The sequence below is a fragment of the Bidens hawaiensis genome, unplaced genomic scaffold (assembly GCF_021521415.1).
Source record: "Bidens hawaiensis isolate Kalapana, Puna unplaced genomic scaffold, B.hawaiensis_p1.1 tig00034679_1, whole genome shotgun sequence".
Classification (NCBI taxonomy): Eukaryota; Viridiplantae; Streptophyta; class Magnoliopsida; order Asterales; family Asteraceae; genus Bidens; species Bidens hawaiensis.
In genome coordinates this window covers 37,333-58,170 of record NW_027496016.1, presented here as the reverse complement: position 1 = coordinate 58,170, position 20,838 = coordinate 37,333, and the positions used below count along the sequence as shown (strand labels likewise).

At 35.6% G+C, this 20,838-nt stretch overlaps 1 protein-coding gene across 1 annotated transcript; it reads right to left on the bottom strand.

Annotated features, from left to right (window-relative positions):
- Window positions 1-4,370: 4,370 nt before the first annotated feature.
- Window positions 4,371-5,036, bottom strand: LOC143586490 (uncharacterized). Its single transcript, XM_077068031.1, has one exon. It carries the CDS (start codon window positions 5,034-5,036, stop codon window positions 4,371-4,373), a length of 666 nt encoding a protein of 221 aa, XP_076924146.1.
- Window positions 5,037-20,838: the final 15,802 nt, after the last annotated feature.

Here is a 20,838-nt window from a genome sequence, read left to right as displayed (position 1 = left end):
TCTTGGATTGAGGGAATTTCTCCTTGAAATTGTGGGAAGCTTGACGAAGCTTGATTCCTAAGTTTCTCAAGGTGTTGGACATACGTATCCACATAACCATTGCTTGCATTTTGGGAAGTGAATGATCCTTCCATTGGGCTTGGCATCTCATGAAGGTTATCAGGATGCTCTTCTTCCGGTTCTTCCTCAGTTTCTTCCTCGGGTTCTTCTTCTTCTTCGGGATCTTCCTCCTCTTCTGGTTCCTCTTCCTCTTCCGGTTCCTCCCTTCTGGTTCATCTTCTTCCATGGGTTGTGTGGTTTCATCGTTTATTGGTGGTATCTGGAAAGTCTCAGAAGGCATCATTATTCTCATCTTGGGTCTACGGGACAGTCCTTCACCGTTGTTTGGTTGAGAACTAACTTCTTTGAAGGTGGAGCTTCCGGTATGCCATTCTTGTTGTTCAGAGAGATATTTCATCCACTCGGAGGATGGTTGAGAGTTTGGTAGGTATCCGGTTGGATAATATTGTGGTATCTCTGAGGGTTGGTAAGTGGGGATCTCTGATGGGTGGTACATCGGTACTTCGGAGGGATTATACATTGGTATTGTTGATGGATGGTAGCTTGAGTGTCTTGGTGGCTCAATTCCTTATTTCGGTGGACTATCAGGAACATCTATTGGGTAGGGTCGACTTCCAGGATAATACACGGGTTTGGACAAGTCATGTTCTACATCTTGGTTAAAGTAGGCTTCATAGTATCCATCGCTCATGTTGTCTTCGGGGTAGGGTTCGGCAATTCCAGCCTCCTTTGCCTTGCGCACAAAGTCTTCGATGTGAGCTTTGAATGACATATAGTTTTACGGGTGGTTTAGAATGTAGAGAGGGAAAGAAAGGTTACCAGCATATCTTATCCCTAAAACACATAAACAATTATTTCCTATACTTGGATCGAAGCTTGGGTATTGTTTTATGATACCCAATTCGCTAAGATCGATGGCTTTGATACCAACCTGTCACACCCCCATCTTAGGCCTAGGAGTGCGACCCAACAGTTGGTACCAATATTGCAAATAAATCAGAGTTGCGTTAGTTTGCGGAAAACTTATACAACTTTAAGGATCGAAATATAATTTTTACATATATTCAAAAAGACGAGATTATAAAATACACTTTTAGAGTTGTTAACAAAAGATTAGTTGTTTATGTTTACAAACTACCACTTTAAGTTACTACAAAATATATCCGAGACATCGGATTTAAAATAGCACTTCGACACTTCCAAGCGCTAATCTTGTTCACCTGTAAAATGTAAGAAAATACGTCAGCAACGAATGCTGGTGAACACGCTGACGCAAAATAACTTCTTTTACTTTATTACCCCTCGAGACTACGCCTGCCTCGGCCCAACGTGGCTTAGGAATAACAAAGTCAAATAACATATTATAAACTAGAGCCTCTACTCTAGGTCACCTCAGCAAACACCGCAGCGTTCGACTTAGTTAAGTATTTGTAAATATACACATAAGGTCGTACTCTCTGCAGGAGAGTGTCCTACGACCAAGGGTGGTGCGATCATGCCCATTCATCGCATAGTACCACCTATGTAAGGATCCAGACATACGTATACCACAACCTGAGGGCTAGGTTTATACCCATAGTTATAACGGTTTTAGGAACACATAGTTTCTTGTAAACAATTTCATATAACAAGTTTGACTCATTTGAAAACAAGTTTGAAAGTTTGGGGGCGTATTCACCTTATCTCTTTAGGATCGGCTTTACTCACCGTCCAAGGGTCTTTCCCTTCTTTATCTCGCACCTATAGTATGAGTATAAATATTTGTTAGTCGGATACACGATCCGGCTTAAGACCTTTAGTCTTATCTCAATCCTCGATGAACCTTTAGTTCATTTTATTTTACTTGAAAACCTTTAGTTTAAAAGTAAATTATAAACCTTTAGTTTATAATAAAAACCCGGCGTTTCTTCTTCTCTAAGAAACGTAATCTTTTTCTTTTATTATTTAAGAACACTCTTTATTCATTAAATAATATTTTCATAACAAAGAATATATACATATATACTTACACACATATATATGTAATCACAATATTCAACATTCATTCTTTTATTCATTTATTTGTTATGCTTTTCTTTATTTTCTTTTATCGAGGTATCGAGCATAACCTCGAGTTAAGGCTTAAGCCTTGAATATAATATTATATTATATTGAGTTGTCGTTACGCCTAACCTCGTTGGCGTTTAGAAACTCTAGGGACTCGAGCAGCACTCCAACGCCGCTTCTTTTCTCGATTAAATCAACGAACGCCAATCTTCAACACACGATGGCACGCTTATCGAGACTCATCGCCATTACGACAAACACCTTCTTGGTATGTGGGTGGAGGGTGGCACGCACTTCAAGGAAACGTTGTACACAAACGAAGGTTCGGGGCACGTTTTACGAGGGAATATGGCATGTTTATCGAGGTGGATCGTGAGTCGGGTTCTCGGGGGTTAGAAAGAAGCTAGAGAGAGATATAAGTGTGTGAAATGAGATGTGGATTGTGAGAACCCGTAGCCCTCCTATTTACAGCCAAATTTGGATCCCATCGCGGTATGCGATGGGTCCTTTGGGCACCTATCACGTATCGCGATATAGGTGTTATGAATCACCACGTAGGTCTACCACGTGGCTGCCGTTGCACCACATGGCGACGCGTGGCAGCAGTGATGCCACGTGGTGACACGTGGCAGCACATAGTGCCACCGTGTGCCACGTGGCACACGTGTCAAAACGTGTCAGAAGCTTCATAGCGGTACGCGATGGGCTTCTCTTTTTGTCCATCGCGTAGCGCGATAGGACAAGATTTCAGAACTTTCATTTTTAACCCTCAAGTTTAGAATTTGGCAATTTTAGTCCCTAGACTTTAGAAAGTTGATACTTTGAACTCGAAATTTTTACGTTGTTACACAAACAGCATAACCATGAACTCATAATGTCCATACCTTGTTCGAAAAGCAGTCTTTGGGATATCTTCGGATTGGACTTTGAGTTGGTGATAGCCAGAACGAAGATCGATTTCAGAAAAGAAGCTAGCACCTTGAAGTTGGTCAAAAAGATCATCAATTCGAGGGAGTGGATAACGATTCTTGATTGTGACTTTATTTAACGCACGATAATCGATACACATACGCATGGATCCATCCTTCTTCTTGACGAATAAAATTGGTGCTCCCCAAGGTGACGAACTCGGTCGAATGAAACCTTTCTCCAAGAGCTCTTTGAGTTGTTTCTTTAATTCCTTCATCTCGGTTGGCGCTAAGCGATACGGAGCTTTGGCGATCGGAGCAGTACCGGGAATGAGATCGATCCTAAACTCTACTTCACGATTGGGAGGAATTCCGGGGAGTTCATCAGGAAAGACATCAGAAAAGTCAGAAATAATAGGAACATCCTTAATTTCCTTTGGCTTGGACTCTTCAGTGACGTAGGCCATGAATGCGAGGCATCCTTGATTTAAACATTTGTTAGCCCTAATCATGGAGATTATGCTAACTTGGCCAGCGTCTTTGTCCCCTTCAATTCGAATTGTTCGTTTATTGGGGGCTTGAAGTTCAATGGTTTTGCTATTGCAGATGATACGAGCATGGTTATCGGATAACCAATCCATACCTAGTACAATATCAAAACCAGCCAAACTCATGGGCACCAAACAAATAGGCAGAAAATAACCAGCTAGAAGTATTTTTCCGTTTTCAAGGGCTTCAGAGATTTTAACAATTTCGCCACTAGCAGTCTCGACGCTTAGAGTTTTATTTAACTTTATTAATGATTTGTTTAATAGACTACAAAAATTATAATCTATAAAACTCAAATTAGCACCCGAATCAAATAAAACTCTAGCATAGGTGTCGTTGACTAGAAACGTACCGGTAATGGTTTCCTGTATGTCAGCGGATTTCTTTGTGTCGAGTACCAAGACTCGAGCGTTTCCCTTCTTGTCTTTGCCACTTCCACCCGCACCACCAGCAGCGGGTTTGTTCTTTGGGCACTCGAAACTGAGATGGCCCATTTCTTTGCAGTTGTAGCACGTCATTTTCTTCTTCTAGCAGTCAGCAGCCGCATGACCCGTACGGTTGCATGATTCACACACTTTTGGAGGCGGAGTAAAGTTGCATCGGCCTTTGTGGTACCTTCTACAAGTCTTGAATGGCGTAGCACTTGAATTTAATCGACTTTGGTTTGCGCCTTTGCCCTTGTAGTTTGTGCCTCCACTCGTTCTCCCTTGAACAGTTGTTGTTGTAACCTTCTTGTCCTCGATCTTCTTTGTTGCGGACCATGCCGCCCATCAAATAACCAGCTAACTCCATTGCGGAGTCGGCGGTTTAAGTTAGGTGAGACCTCACCATGTCGCGGATTTCCCGCGGTAGTCCCCAAATGTATCGTGTAACTTTCCTGGACTCAGGGTTAACCAGCTGGGGAACAAGGGGACAGTACTCATGGAACTTGGTATTGTAGTCTCGGAGATTTGTCCCTACGACCTTAAGATTGAGGAACTTAGTTTGGATTTGGTCGGTTTCATGCATGGGACAAAATTTTCCCATCAACAATGCCTTAAACTCATTCCAAGTCAGGCCATACATCACCTCTCTCCCTTTACTCATCAACAACGTATTCCACCACTCAAGTGCTTCTCCCTTGAACATAAGGGCAGAATACTGGATCTTTTCCTCGTCGAAACATTTACTTGTGATCACTATTGTTTCCATTTCTTCCAGCCACCTCACGGTTATGATGGCTCCCTTATCCCCATGGAACTCTTTTGGTCCATAGTATTTAAAGTCCTTAAATGAACACCCACTAATTTTTAGTTTCTTAAACTCTCGCCTAACTCCACCGTCGGCGTTAGATTCATGAACACTCTCCTCGACACGAGACGGATTCAGACGGGATTTTTGGGATTTTTGAGAAGGATTAACAGATCGAGAATTTCTGGATTGTCTAGATTGTGATCTAAACTCAGATTCTTCTCTTACTGCTTTCTTAATCATCTTTTGAATTTTATTCATGTATTTTTTCGAAATTTCTTCTTCTCGTTCATTCTCGGGGCCTTTTCCCTTGTCTTTTATTTCTTTTTCTTCTCGAGCATTCTCATTATTACTTTGGTCTGACGTTTTCTTTTTAATTTTGTCTTTTACTGAAATTTAACAAATTTCTTATATTAAATACATATCTTATTTCACATTAATATATATATCACAAATGATATATATATTTTATTTTACAACACACACACACACACACACACATATATATATATATATATATATCGTTTTGACGAATATATATATATATATATATATATATATATATATATATATATATTGATCATCCTATCATTACATAAGAACGTTTCAAACGTTCTTTATTATTCTTATTACACATAACACATATTATTACATTATACACACAACTTCATCCTTCTCCACCATCTTCAATCTTTCAAAAACTTCTTCACAACCTTTATTAATTTGCTGCATTTGCTAAGAAATGTTTCTCCCATGTTCTTCTTTTTCTTTCCTTCCTCAGCCACCTTCTTTCGCCAATCGTCGGTTTCATGTAGAGCACGGTCCAAATGTTCTTCATACGACTGTGGGACTACGTTGGGGTATCCGTATTGTGGTGGTGGGTCGCGGTAACCCAATGTCACCATCTCGTAATGATTCCTCGGTTATGGATACGGAACGTAAGTCATGTCGGATGCAAGGTAGAGATAGGTTTTAGCAGCACGGTTTTGCTCTCGGATCTCATCAGCCTGTTCCTCTTCTGTTGGGAACACCCCTTGGAATGGTGGGAAGCTTGACGAAGCTTGGTTCTTGAGTTTCTCAAGGTATTGAACATATGGATCAACAGAACCGTAGCTTGGATTTTGGGAAGTGAGTGATCCATCCAATGATGTTGAATCTCATTAGGATTATTGGGATGCTCTTCTTCCGGTTCAAACTCTTCCTCAGGATCCTCCTCTTCTTCGGGGTCCTCCTCTTCCTCCTCTTCTTCGAGTTCTTCTTCTTCCGGTTCATCTTCCTCCATGGGTTGTGTGGTTTCATTGTTTATTGGGGGCATCTGGAAAATTTCACAGGGCATCATTACCCTCTTTCTAGGTTTGCGGGACGGTCCTTCACCGTTGTTTGGTTGGGAGTTAACTTCGTTGAAAGTGGAGATTCCGGTATGCCATCGTCGTTGATCAGAGTGACATTTCATCCAATCGGAGGATGGGAGATTTCAGTTCTTCCTTGATAGGTAAATTGGAAAGGAAAGCATAGGATGGGTGAGGGTTTGGTAGGTACCCGGTTGGATAGTATTGCGGCACCTCCGAGGGTTGGTAAGTGTGAACCTCTGTTGGGTGGTATGTTGGTACTTCAGAGGGATGATACATCGGTATTGTAGGTGGATGATAACTTTAGTGCCTTGGCGGCTCAACCCTTTGTTCCGGTGGACTATCGGGAACGTCTATTGGATAGTGTTTACTTCCGGGGTAGTACACAGGTTTGGTCAAATCATGTTCCACATCTTGGTCAAAGTATGCTTCATAATACCCATCACTCATGTTGTCCTCGAGGTAAGGTTCGCCAATTCCGGCCTCTTTTGCCTTGCGCACATAATTCTCCATTTGAGATTTGAACGACATCTAACATTGTGGATGGTTTAGAATGTAGAGAGGGAAAGAAAGGTTACCAGCCTATGTTATCCTTAAAACAAATAAACAATTAATTCCAATACTTGGATCAAAGCTTGGGTATTGTTTTACGATACCCAATTCGCTAAGATCGATGGCTCTGATACCAACCTGTCACACCCCCATCTTGGGCCTAGGAGTGCGACCAACAGTTGGTACCATAGTTGTAAATAAATCAAAGTTGTGTTAATCTAGCGGAAGACTTATAAATCCCGTCTTTTGAATATATGTAAATGTTATATTTTGATCCTTGAAATTTATAAGTCTTCCGCTAAATTAACGCAACTCTGATTTATTTACAACTATGGTACCAACTGTTGGTCGCACTCCTAGGCCCAAGATGGGGGTGTGTCACACCCCGGCTTAGGGCCTAGGCGTATGACCAATAGTTGGTACCTGTTTTGTAAATACATCAGAGTTACGGTTTATTTTAGCGGAAGACTTTGGTTATAATAAAATATTAATTTATTTGAAAGCTTGTCAGATAATAAATACCCGAGTGTTTGATTTATAAATCATGTTTCAATCTTGTATATAATATTTTGATAATTTAAAACTAAGCCATCTCTACCTTGCGAGCGTCTATCTTCATGAATGACTATGTTCCTTGCTACCTGTGCTAATATGTTTCCCTGAAATGTGGGGAAAAATACGTCAGCTATATGTTGGTGAACACGTATGACTCAATAAAACATTTGAATGACATTACAATACAAATATAGTTTTCTCTACAAGCTCAGCAGAAGCATTTCTACTTCTGGTCTATGTACCACTTCCCTACACACACAATTGTTCCCGAGCCACGTAGCCCTTACTGGGAGACTAGTTATGACCATTAGCCCGCGGACGTAGCCTTGGAATGATTTAGGCTGAACGGTTATGTTTGGATCCAGACACATGTGTATTCGGTCTGAGTTGATTTTATTCTCTACTCTGTATTATAACGTTTTAGAGATCACAAGACCTCATGTATACATTGATTGACTCGTTAAGACAAACACCCGTTCGTCTCATTGAGTATAAATATATTTGACTGATAAAAAGGTTAACGTATTCACGTTATAGAAGGTTTGAACGTATTCACCTGTGATTGACTGTTCTGAATGATATGGTGATTTCGTTTGAAACCTTGACTGTGAATGAATGATTGATTGTCTGACTGATTAATTGACCTATAATAAAATAGGTATATAAATATCCGGATCGTCTTTTGATCCGGCTATAGACCTTTAGTTTGGTTTAAATAGCTTTAAACCTTGATTGATCATTTGTTTGAATAATATATTTAGACCCGTAGTCTTTCTGTTTATTTACCAAATCATATGATGAGTTTCTTCTTCATGAAGAAACATCTATAATCTGTTTCTTCTTCAAGAAGAAACATTCATTGACTGCTATGCATGTAAAATATTATGTTTCTTACACATGAAGAAACAATGTTTTAACTATATTCTTTGTATATGAATGCTATGTTTCTTAATCGTGGAGAAACTATATTTCCTTATGAATGTAGAACTGATGTTTCTTAGTTGTAAAGAAACATTATTATAATCCTTTGTATGTTTAAAGCTTATGTAAACATAATTATGATCAAGGTTTGGGCTATACCCCTGACTATGGTCTAAGCCATATAATAATAATACCATAATGACTTAGGTCAGAACCCTTACCTTACACGGGTATTCGAAGTTAGATACCTAAGTTTGTATGAGCAGCACTTCTACTCTATGTCGCGTACTGGTGCTTAGATTGTCAGAACTTCGAGGCTTAATATGAACTTCGAGGTTGGCACGCAAAACGAGGCAACATATGGTGGCCGTCGTGATGTGCACGTACTTCGAGATAGAATGTCGGGTTATTCTCGTGTAGCACGCACTTCGAGATTTCGTCAGTGTATGGCACAGATTACGAGGTGACGTTTGTCGGGTCGAGGCACGGAAACCGAGGTAGTGATAGAGTAATTTCTAGAGAGAGAATCTAGAGAGAGAAAGTTTGGTGTCGGGGTATGAAACGTCGAAACTCTAGAGTGGTGTCGGGACCCCAACTCGGTGGTACAAACTTCGAGGAAGTGATAGTGGTTTGGTGTTCGGGATGTCACAAATGAGCAACCCATGACCACTATTTATAGTTGTTTCTTATACCGCCGGTTAGACCATCTCTTGCCACCATTCATTCTTGTGATAACACATGTCCTTTCATGTGACATGTGGCGATACATGTCAATCTATTTGATTAGTCACCGTACATGTATCAATTTCACTAGATTAGTCATCGGACACATGTCGATTCCATCCTATTAGTCATCGGACATGTGTCGCTTCAATAGAGTTTTATATTTTTATAATAGCTAAATGACTAAACGATCCCTCAACTTCCTAAATTGACAAAAATTGGTATGAATATTTTCGGGATGTTACAGGGTGTGACATTAAACCACTTTCAAAACTATAAAGCACACTCTAAATCACAATTAAACTTAAAACAATAAAAAATGGCAACTAACGACGACGTTATGGTGATCGAAACAACACGATGCCCCGATGTTTGGGTTCATTACGATTTGTGTGTCATGACCGACTCATAAGAGATGGCCCGGTGCAACTACTGCTCGAAGTTTCTGAAAGCGGGGTCGAACTCCACGTTACGCAAGCATACCAATAAGTATTGTCGTGAGAAAAAAAGTTTGGATGCCAAGAAAGCGGAAGCGGGAGAGTCGTCCGGCTCTACAACTCAAGCAACTACCGACGCCGATAACAACGCTTAATCGTTGTAGAACGCCGGATTAAAACGACGGACATTGTTATTTAGTTTAAGTTGTTATGTTTAGTATCGTCATGTTTTAATAATGTTTGTAATATTTGTTGTTTATATAATAAAATGTTCGTCGTTATTAAAAAAGTAACAAAAAATTAATCATGACATACAAAAGAAATGTATGCAAACCCTTAAGCGATTCTTTTTCATTCTCATGGACATATATATCCATTTTTCCGATAAACTCCCATCCACCACCGACATACAAAAGAAATGTATGCAAACAGATACCCAATACTTACCACCGTCAACTGCATCTTCCAATACCTGATTCAATGTTTCAATAACATACTCTCGTCCGAGACCCAACGAATACTTGACACGGCCACACCTGTTCTAAAGGTGGTGGTTGTTTTGATTGTGTGTACTTTTATTAATCTGCTTGTGCTGGCTCTTAGTATTTATATTTGGTTTTTTGTCCTTGTTCATCCCATCCTTTGTCATTGCTTTGTTTTCTTCCGTTTCTTCTTATGTCATGTTCTTGTTGTCACCCGTATCTTTTGTTGTCAGTTTTATAATTGGTTCCATCTCTTCTATTAGTTCCATGATTTTATCTATGTATTCTTCCGTATCTGCTATTGTTAGTTACTTGCTTTGGTTCATTAATGTCATCTGGTTTCCTGTTTCGTATATTTTGGACTTATTGGGTTGGTGTTTTGGATGGAAGTCAACGGTGAAAATGATGAAAGCTCCCGGCAACCCTACGAAGAAGATTGTAAGGGATATATTTGAAGCTAACCCTACAAAGTATTTTAGAAACCTTCGTGGCAAGTAAAGTGTTGTTTTCTAGTGGGGTGTTTGGTAGCAGTTTATGGACGATTTGGCTTTGTTCATGTGGTATTATAGATTTTAATTTCTTATGTTTGTCTTGAATGTGATCTTCACTTTTTATGTGGTTGTGGATTTTAAAGTTACCTTGTTTTGTAAAGAATTGTGGCCTTAATTTGTTTTCTTTTGTTTCAAATGAATTATGTCGTTTTTCATCCATTATTGTGTATTAGTAATTATTTGTATATTTCAAAAGAAGTATTGTCACATTTAAATTCCCTTGTATTGAATTCAAACTAATTATCTTATTGGAACGTTATATTGTTTTGTAACACAAACTAACACATTAATATGTGATATACATAAAAAGCCAATAAAATTTCTTAATTTTACATGTATTGGAAAGCTTAAAATGGCTTGTAACAAAATAATCCGATGGATTTTGTAGATTTTTAGGTCAAAATACAAGAAAAGTATAAATTACTTAATTATAAGGATATGAGGTGCGGGTCTTGTTATGCCGCTCAGTTGATGACATGGCCAGCGGCGAACACCACCCCATTGTTGTTGGTGCCGCCCAACAGTAAAATTGTTGAGAGAAATTTGCCGATGAAATTACCGCTCCCGTCATCTCTCTTCATTAAAGCTTATTTCTTTTAGATATATTTTATAATATAAACTAGAGATGAATCTTGAATGAAGGCCGGATGAAAAAGAAGAAATGAATAACAGGGGGAAGAAGTTGGTGGGTAAGAAAAATGGATGGTGGGGGGTTTTGATAATATTATATATTATATATTTTTATATTTTTTGACTTTAACTGTATTATAAGAAATATAATATGAAATTTTGGCTCGCCATCCACGACACGTATACTTCAGTTTTTAATTTTTTTAATTTTATAATTTTTTTAATTTTATGTTTATCTGTAAGGATTGAGTTAAATCAATGTTTTATATTAATTAGTTGGTAATGTTTTATTAGTTTCAGTTATAAATGTAGTTTATTGATATTTAATTCTTAGTTCTAGTTATATAAATATATATATATATTTATATATAATTTTATTTTTAAAATAAGAGAATTGATGAATTAGTAAATTAGTAATCATTTCCATGGTATTGTAGAAGAGAGTGGAGTAGACTAAGATATGACATGGCGCTGAGGTGACACTGTAAATTAAAAAGCAAAATAACATGTACACCTCATAGTCTAACTTCCTACCCATCTTTTGTTAAATAAATATATGTTTAATAAAGTTCTACAGAAGATGGGTTGATTTCTAAGCTTGGTTATAAGACCGTTCGTAGTCGGCAAGTTATCCAAGCGTTTTGAGCCCAAAATGGCAGGGTGCCCTCCCCCCACCCTTTTTCGGCCGGCGTTTTGGATGACTTTTTGGGGTGCAAGCGTTGCGTGTTTTGTGAGAGAGGTGAGAGGTGTAAATGTGTAATGATAGGATAAGAGTTATGAGCTTTTTATCAATACATCACATTTTCCAAAACTCTCCAATGGTGATTGTATTGTCACATGTCATAAAACGGTTGTTGAAAGTTACAAGTACGCATGGCCAAAATGAAACACGTAACTGCTCAAACATGGGTGTTAGTGCTTGGGTAGTTGGGTGTAAGCAATATAGTTCTTAAACTCAAAAGCTTTAATTGATAGCAGTAGGCTATTCAAACGTTATAAGGCCTTGAGATAAACATAAATTGTCTTAACCAAAACAATTGAAACATAGATGCCCTTTTCCAGATAGATACTTAAAAGATGAAACGTTTTTTTTCTGCATTTAAAGGCTTACAAACTCTTAGTTTGTACAATTTGATAATGATAAATTTAGAGTGAAATGAGAGTTTTTTTAGAAAGTAAATGTTTGTCTTGAGAAGCCTTCAAACTGGCCAGCTTTTATTTCTATGGTAAGCTTGGTTAGTTGGATCTTTGGGCATGAAACCAAAAGGCCGACCCAAAAATAAATTAACAGAAATGCACATGCAGTAATAACCGATTTGAAATAAAAACCATGGTTCGGTGTATGCGTATTTTGAAAAACCAAGCTTTAGGTTTGGTTTCGTTCGCTTTTGGCTGTACCAATAACCCAAAAAACGGCCAGACCATAAAGTACCAGTCCAAATGAATGACAAAACCATACTGATGCATGCATGCTAGATTTGTTGATTACTAGATTATTTACTAAATTAGGGCGGCAAGACATGGGATAATGGAATCTCAATGGGGTGACTCTCCAATGACCTATCTCATCCCCACGTCTTTCAAAATCGTATACAGTGCCAAACTGCCAATCCTCATAGGGCTTCTAAGAATCTTAGAGCTATCACAATGAGCTACAAAACCTAATGTTTGTAAAAGCAAACTAAGAAAAACCTAACGATGTGCCCATTTCTTTCACATACACATATATATAACGTATATACACAACTTTAATAGGGTTTGTGGAGGTTTGTTGTTACGGAAAAATTGAGATTTTTAAGAAAAATTTGAAATATAATGTAGTGATGGCATGGCGGTTAATTTGTATGGGTTTTGTTATTGTAAGTGCTCTAAATTTTTATAATTCAAGAATAGAATAGTGCCAACACAGCTTTAAATAAGATGATGAGGATTACTGTTTCGTTAAAATTGAGCGACAACTTAAAGAAATATTTTTTACATACACGGTATGTATACAAATTTATATGATAAAAACATTTTCACACCTTTATATTTGTATGTTTTAAATCAGTTTATCAAATTGTGACAACAATAAAAGTTTAAAAGCAATTACCATATTATAATTAGTTATTAAGAAAAAAAAGACAGAACAATAGCAAAACAATTTATGCAAAAGTGTTTGCGGTTTGGTTTTGATAGTTAATTTTAAATTAAACCATGACCCAACATTACACGTTTTTTTTGTCGTCGAAAACCGAAAGTGAACTGTTTAAATTAAAACCCAACTAAGTCAACCGTTACCAACGTTTATGTTCCAATATAGTTTGTACTTTAATAAAAAAAATGAGTTTAAAACTTAAAGTAAGAATTATCTACATATATCTTCACTTTAAAATAAGCACCAACTAATACATTATTAAGAGAATGATACCATGAAAAAAGAAAACTTTGGTTACACAAACAATTAACCTTATTAGAATAAATAGAAGACGAAATTATATCAAGAATAAAGATTATAAAAAAACATTGTCGAAATTAGGCTAAATTTAAGTTGTAATACACGAGTTTGCTTTTATATATTAAATAAAACTGTGTTTAAATATATTTTAACTATGTCTAATGCATATTATAAAACATATCTATTAGTAAATAAGTAAATAATTAACATTTAATATGTACGGTGTCACAGCCCCGACCCCTATACCCCGCGGGGGGGGGGGGGGGGGGGTGAAGCCGTGAACATTGATTGGTGGTATCAATGTTTATTAAATTATTTTGCAGTGGAAAATTTCATAAGAACCGTAGTTAGGAAAAATGACCAGAGTTACAAAAACACCATAATTATTATTATAATAAACTGGGAATTTAACCCGTCTTGATACAAACATAGTTTTTTATAGGGATAAACCCTAATTTATAAAACACGTTTCTTTATTCTGTTGACAAGCCACTTATTTAAGCTGGAAGCCCGCATGCATTATTCCTTTGTCTCTAACAAGTCACCTGAAACATGTTTAAAATATTTGATTTGCAAGAAATACTGGTGAGTACATTCATTTGAAAATGACACAGTTTACAGTTACAGCATTAAGATGTTTTTACATCTGCATGCTTACAAATTACCGAAAGGTACTTGTCACTCGACCGTATATATGACTGTGGTCATATTACTTATTGGCTAACACTTGTCCAATAAGTAACGTGTAATAGCCCAATAGGCAAGCCTTGTATACAAAACCCCACAATACCGATAGTAACCCTCCCGTAAGTCTACAGAGACTTAATCACTGTAATGTATTTAAAATACTTTAAAAATATATTTGAAATCATTTAGACTATCTATCATGTCACACCCCAACCTATGGCGGAAATGTTGGGGCGTGAACTGATTGCCACAGCTCACAAGATACTATCATGCAATTATAAAGCGCCAATATCTAATTAATTTATTTATTATCAAACAACATTTAAATACAACAAAAATAATTACAAATACAAAACCAACTATTCTTGTATGTGTTAAACATCCTAAAGTCATCTCTACGTGAGCTTCAAATTGAGAAGCAATCCAAATCTATAACTTGCAAATGCGTACAAAATATATATTTGTCAACAACACATGTTGAGTGAGTAGATCACCAGTTTTGACACAAACAAAAATGGGAATATATATAATGATATAAGTGAATAAAAAAGATAGGCAAAACTGTTATCTGTGAGTATAAACAATTAAACCATAACACATACATAAACAATCAACCATAAAGAAAGGGCTAAACCGTTGCCATGAGAATGGGCATTGGTTACTAAAAATGAGGTGTCGGTGAAACCATTGCCAATGTGATCGGGCTTCGGCCACTACGACGGTCGTATGATCATACTATAATGAGATTATGTTGGACCTCTCCGAATTCGATTCAAGTAAACAAGTAAGCAAATAGCAAGTAACAGACTATCATTCAATTGATACACAGCACAAAGATCACAGTTTGCGTTTGAGAAATAATAAGAGGAATAATCTGATAAATGGTACGCAAGTGTCCCCAAAACATTTGAAAACAAGTAAAATAGGGGAGTGATTACTCACCTTATAAAGTAACAAGTGAAGATGAACGGTGATAGAAATGAAGTTAAATGAGATCGAGCTTCTTTGGATGCGTTGACAAGGTTTCCTAATTGTTAATGATAATAAGATTAATTATAACGAAATAATAATAATATGACGGATTTTAAGGTTTCGATGCAATTTGAATTATGATTGTGATTAGTATATTTATTGATTGATAGATCGGTCTCTAATGTTATCATTATTGTAAAGACATCATTACTGTCTATCATTTAATCATGTGAAGCATTACTTTTATTATTTTATAAAATCACTTTTAAACTAAAAGCAATAAACATATAATCGAGTTTATAAACAATTACTTTATATATAATTCAAGATATATTTATGATAATTTGAATACTTAAATAAATAATGTTAATGATAATATGCATATCTAAAAGATATAATATGTACTGTATTAACTAAATAATATAATCCAATAAATGTTTAAAGAATTATGATATATATGATAATAATATTTAAATAAACATATTGCCAATAACAAATAATCCTTTAAAATAATTACTAGTAACTAATAAGTTATATATAAATAAATAATTTATTTTGAATATTTTAACGACAAATAAAGGTGAGAATATATTTCACCGTTATAATACGTTTATTATACTTTTGATTGAAATTAAAACATATATACATATATAATAAAGAAAATAAGTTTGTAAAAAAATGTTTAATGACAAGAATCATCTATAATGGTGACGGGTTTTAATAAAATAAGGTTTAATTTATATTTAATATGGATTATAATTAAATAATAGATTAACATACATAAACTAAAAAAAAAACACAAAACAGGGCCAGGGGAGGGTCGAACCCGCGCCCCCAGACGGTGCAAATACGAATTCAAAACGCGTTGCGTGTGATATTGTTTCCAAATTGCTCGCGTCGGTGAGCTCGTTTTGGTGACATATATGATTTGAAATGATTATTTCCAACTATACTACGAAGATTATGGTGCAAGAAATCAAAACGGGTCTCGATTAAACATGGATACGGGCTCGGGTTCGAATTTGGATATGGGTAAAAGAGTTATAATATAATACATAACAATTTTGCAAATTTGGTCCTTAAACTTTAAGAATAGGAACACAAATGGCTAAAACTCCCGTAAACGAAAACGGGTCGAATAATGGATATTATTTAATAATCGGAAAACCCAAGTTGTTACAGTCTCCCTTACTTCAGGGAATTTCGTCCTGAAATTAAAGAGTACTATAACAAACCATTAAATTTCGAAGAAAGAAAAATTTTAAATATAACTTTTAAAACTTATCATAACATAGAATCTTATAATAGTCAAAACAACGCTCCAAATGAAAATAAGATAAGGACACTTATATATAGGATGTACCAGCGGCGTATCCACCATGTCTTTATCATTTCTACATTTGTACCGTTATTCCAACAACTTTCGATTCTATATTATGACACACAATTGCACGCATTATGATTTCAATGCGAGGACTTCGATAATTATGTAGGCCTCCATAATTACTTAGGTCGTCGGATGGTCCACATAACTCGTCCAAATGTGTGGTTTACAAAGTATTTGAAAGACATGATTTTGTTCGAAAAGTTATTAATTTATTATAAATATGAGGAAAGTGTTAACATATTATAAGACCATTGGGAGTTGATTTATTATAAGTGTAAAATCAGAAGATTATATAAAATATTTATAATAATGGAATTCAGGTGAACTTTCAAGTTTGATTAATGAAATTAGTGAAGATTTTAAAGTAACTTAAAAGTTAAGAGAAACAAAAACATTGAAGTTGGGATAGATGAATAATAACTATGAAAATTTTTAAATATTGCAACATTCGAGGTAGAATTCATAAGATCGAGAGTACAAATTTGAACAAGATTAAACGAAGGCTTTGAGGGGTTTAGTTTAGTTAAATGAGAAACTCATGAAATTTAAAGAGAACTTTATACAACATTGAAATGTCGCAATTGTGTATTTAAGATGAAGTAAATTAAAATATTAAAGTACTGGTAGTAGTAATTGAGAATGCAAAAATTTATGTATACAAACAAACTGTAAATAGATGAAATTGGGAAGCTGATATTCAATAATCACCGCAGGTTTTCGACAACAATCGTGCAAATTTTATTAGATAATAGTGAAAATTAATAATAAAAGTTCCAATTAAATCACCGTGGGAATTCAATGAAATTTGTTTTTTTAATAATGAAAATTAATTTAAATAATGGAAAATAAAATTCCATAGCGGAAATAATTTTGTTTAAATGAGGACAAGTTCAATTAATAATAGAACTATAACAATTCAATTTCAACGATAAAACTTTACAAGATGAAAGGTAACTTGTAATGCACGAGATCAATAAATACACGACGTACAAAAATGTTAAAAATCAAAGTTGAGAGTAGAAATTGATACGTTGTCAATAATTTAATAAGCAAACAAGGTAAATGAGAAAAAACAAATTGAATAATATGGTCCACTAATAATTGACTGCCGAAATTGTGTCTTTTATAATTGAAAAAAAAATTGTTTCGATTTATGAGGATCTAAATATTTTGATCAGTTGACGAAATGTTAATGAACCAAATCCTATAATTTTGATTAAGTAAAACCAAACGTATAGATAAGTATGGCAACCGACGATTTTGATCTTTGGAAATGCGAAAAAGATACTTAAAATGATGGATTTTCCAAGTTGGCTTTGTTCCAAAATAACTAATTTAGACAAATAATCGTTTAAGGTATAATTGGATACAAAACACATTTAGACGAAAATGATGGAGGCGATAAAAATCTTCTTTGTGAAAACTTAACTACGATTGGTTTGATTCAAAACGCCTTTGTTAATTGAGCTTATGAAAACTTAAATAATTGAGATGGAATGATTTGGGGCACCTCGAATAGGTTTCTGAAAACGAGGTTTGACTAAGGTAAGCTTGATGAAATTAAGTCTTGCGGGTCTAGAATCGAATAAGCGAGAACGACCTTGTTACATGAAGAAAGCCTGAAAGGCATAGAGTTGATAGGTTTAAGCTAAAAGAGCATGTGTAGTACGGTACGGTGCCAGTATAATTTGAACTCGGCGTGAATTAGTAAAAAACAATGCGTTGTTATGAGGGTGAGTAAGGGTAAATGAATAGAAATTTCTCTGAAAGAAATTAGTGAACAAGATTAAATTGATTGCATTAGCGTTTTTGAGTTAGAATTTATACCCTAGAGATTGTAGGAGCTATCTCTTTGACAGTACTTGTTGTCATAAAGCGGGTGTAGAGAATATATTATCTATATTGTTTGATGTAGAAATCCTTCTATAATTATGTAAATTGAGATTAAATGGGTATAAATAATAAGTTGTGTAAATTTCTTATTAGTTATTAAGGAAATAGTGATATTCGACATAAGTTGTACTAGAGTTAATCATGACTTAAGGATAAGTCAGAATTTAAATGAGATAAGCTATACGATAATTTTTTAAGTAGATGATATAATCAATGAGGTGATTTGATATGAGATTTTTGTCGAAGCATAACAAATTAAAATGTTAATACTTAAAATTTGAGGGTGATAACTGAGATGTAATTCATAGTTATTGGGGGTATTGAGTAACTTGTGATAAGTTCGTTAATTGATAACGTGATACTCGTGAACATGAGGGATATTGTTCAAATATTAAGGTATTTAATAATACTTTTATTATATTTGATAGTTTGATGATGTTGTAATATGCGTATGAGAAAATAGCTATTAACGACTCTTGATAATTTGTGAATGTGAAAATATGAGTGCGAGATAACCGATTAGATAATTAAATAGTAAGTTGTTTAGATGGACTTGTGATGTAACATCCCGAAAATATTCATACCAATTTTTGTCAATTAGGAAGTTGAGGGACCATTTAATCATTTAGCTATAATAAAAATATAAAACTCTATTGAAGCGACACATGTCCAATGACTAATAGGATGGAATCGACATATGTCCGATGACTAATCTAGTGAAATTGACACATGTACGGTGACTAATCAAATAGATTGACATGTATCGCCACATGTCACATGAAAGGACATGTGTCATCACAAGAATGAATGGTGGCAAGAGACGGTCCAACCGGCGGTATAAGAAACAACTATAAATAGTGGTCATGGGTTGCTCATTTGTGACATCCCGAACACCAAACCACTATCACTTCCTCGAAGTTTGTACCACCTAGTTGGAGTCCCGACACCACCCTAGAGTTTCGATGTTTCATACCCCGACACCAAACTTTCTCTCTCTAGAAATTACTCTCTCACTACCTCGGTTTCCGTGCCCCGATCCGACAAACGTCACCTCGTAATCCGTGCCATACACTGACAAAACCTCAAAGTGCGTGCTACACGAGAATAACCCGACATTCTATCTCGAAGTACGTGCACATCACGACGGCCACCATATGTTGCCTCGTTTTGCGTGCCAACCTCGAAGTTCGTATTAAGCCCCGAAGTTCTGACAATCTAAGCACCAGTACGCGACATAGAGTAGAAGTGCTGCTCATACAAACTTAGGTATCTAACTTCAAATACCCGTGTAAGGTAAGGGTTCTGACCTAAGTCATTATGGTATTATTATTATATGGCTTAGACCATAGTCAGTGGTATAGCCCAAACCTTGATCATAATTATGTTTACATAAGCTTTAAACATACAAAAGATTATAGTAATGTTTCTTTATAACTAAGAAACACATATTTTTCATTCATAAGGATATAGTCAAGATATAATTTCTTAACGATTAAGAAACATAGCATTTCATACACAAGGAATATAGTAAAAACATTGTTTCTTTATGATTAAGAAACATAAGATTTTACATTAAATACTAAACAGTCAATGAATGTTTATTCTTGAAGAAGAAACAGATTATGGATGTTTCTTCATGAAGTAGAAACTCAGCATATGATTTGGTAAATAAATAAAAAGACTATATGTCACAATATTTTATTTAAAAAATGATCAATCAAGGTTTAAAGCTATCAAGACCAGACTAAGGGTCTGTAGCCGGATCAAGTAACGATATGGATATTTATATAAACCTATTTTATAATTGGTCAATCATCAATCAATCAATCAATCAGTCAATCATTCACAGTCAAGGTTTCAAACGAAATCACCATATCATTCAGAACAGTCAATCACAGGTGAATACGTTCAAACCTTTTATAACGTGAATACGTTAACCTTTTTAATCAGTCAAAACATATTTATACTCAATGAGACGAACGGGTGTTTGTCTTAACGAGTCAATCAATGTCTACATGAGATTATGTGATCTCTAAAACATTATAATACAAAGTAGAAAATAAAATCAACTCAGACCGAATACGCATGTGTCTGGATCCAAACATAACCGTTCAGCTTAAATCATTCCAAGGCTACGTGGCCACGGGCTAATGGTCATAACTAGTCTCCCAGTAAGGGCTACGTGGCTCGGGAACAATTGTGTGTGTAGGGCAGTGGTACATAGACCAGAAGTAGAAATGCTTCTGCTGAGTTTGTAGAGAAAACTATATTTGTATTGTAATGTCATTCAAATGTTTTATTGAGTCATACGTGTTCACCAGCATATAGCTGACGTATTTTTCCCCACATTTCCAGGAAACATATTAGCACAGGTAGCAAGGAACATAGTCATTCATGAAGATAGACGCTCGCAAGGTAGAGATGGCTCAGTTTTAAATTATCAAAATATTATAAACAAGATTGAAACAT

Coding starts and splice junctions, on each gene's coding strand:
- LOC143586490 (XM_077068031.1), bottom strand. CDS start 5,036: ATGATTAAGAAAGCAGTAAGAGAAGAATCTGAGTTTAGATCACAATCT.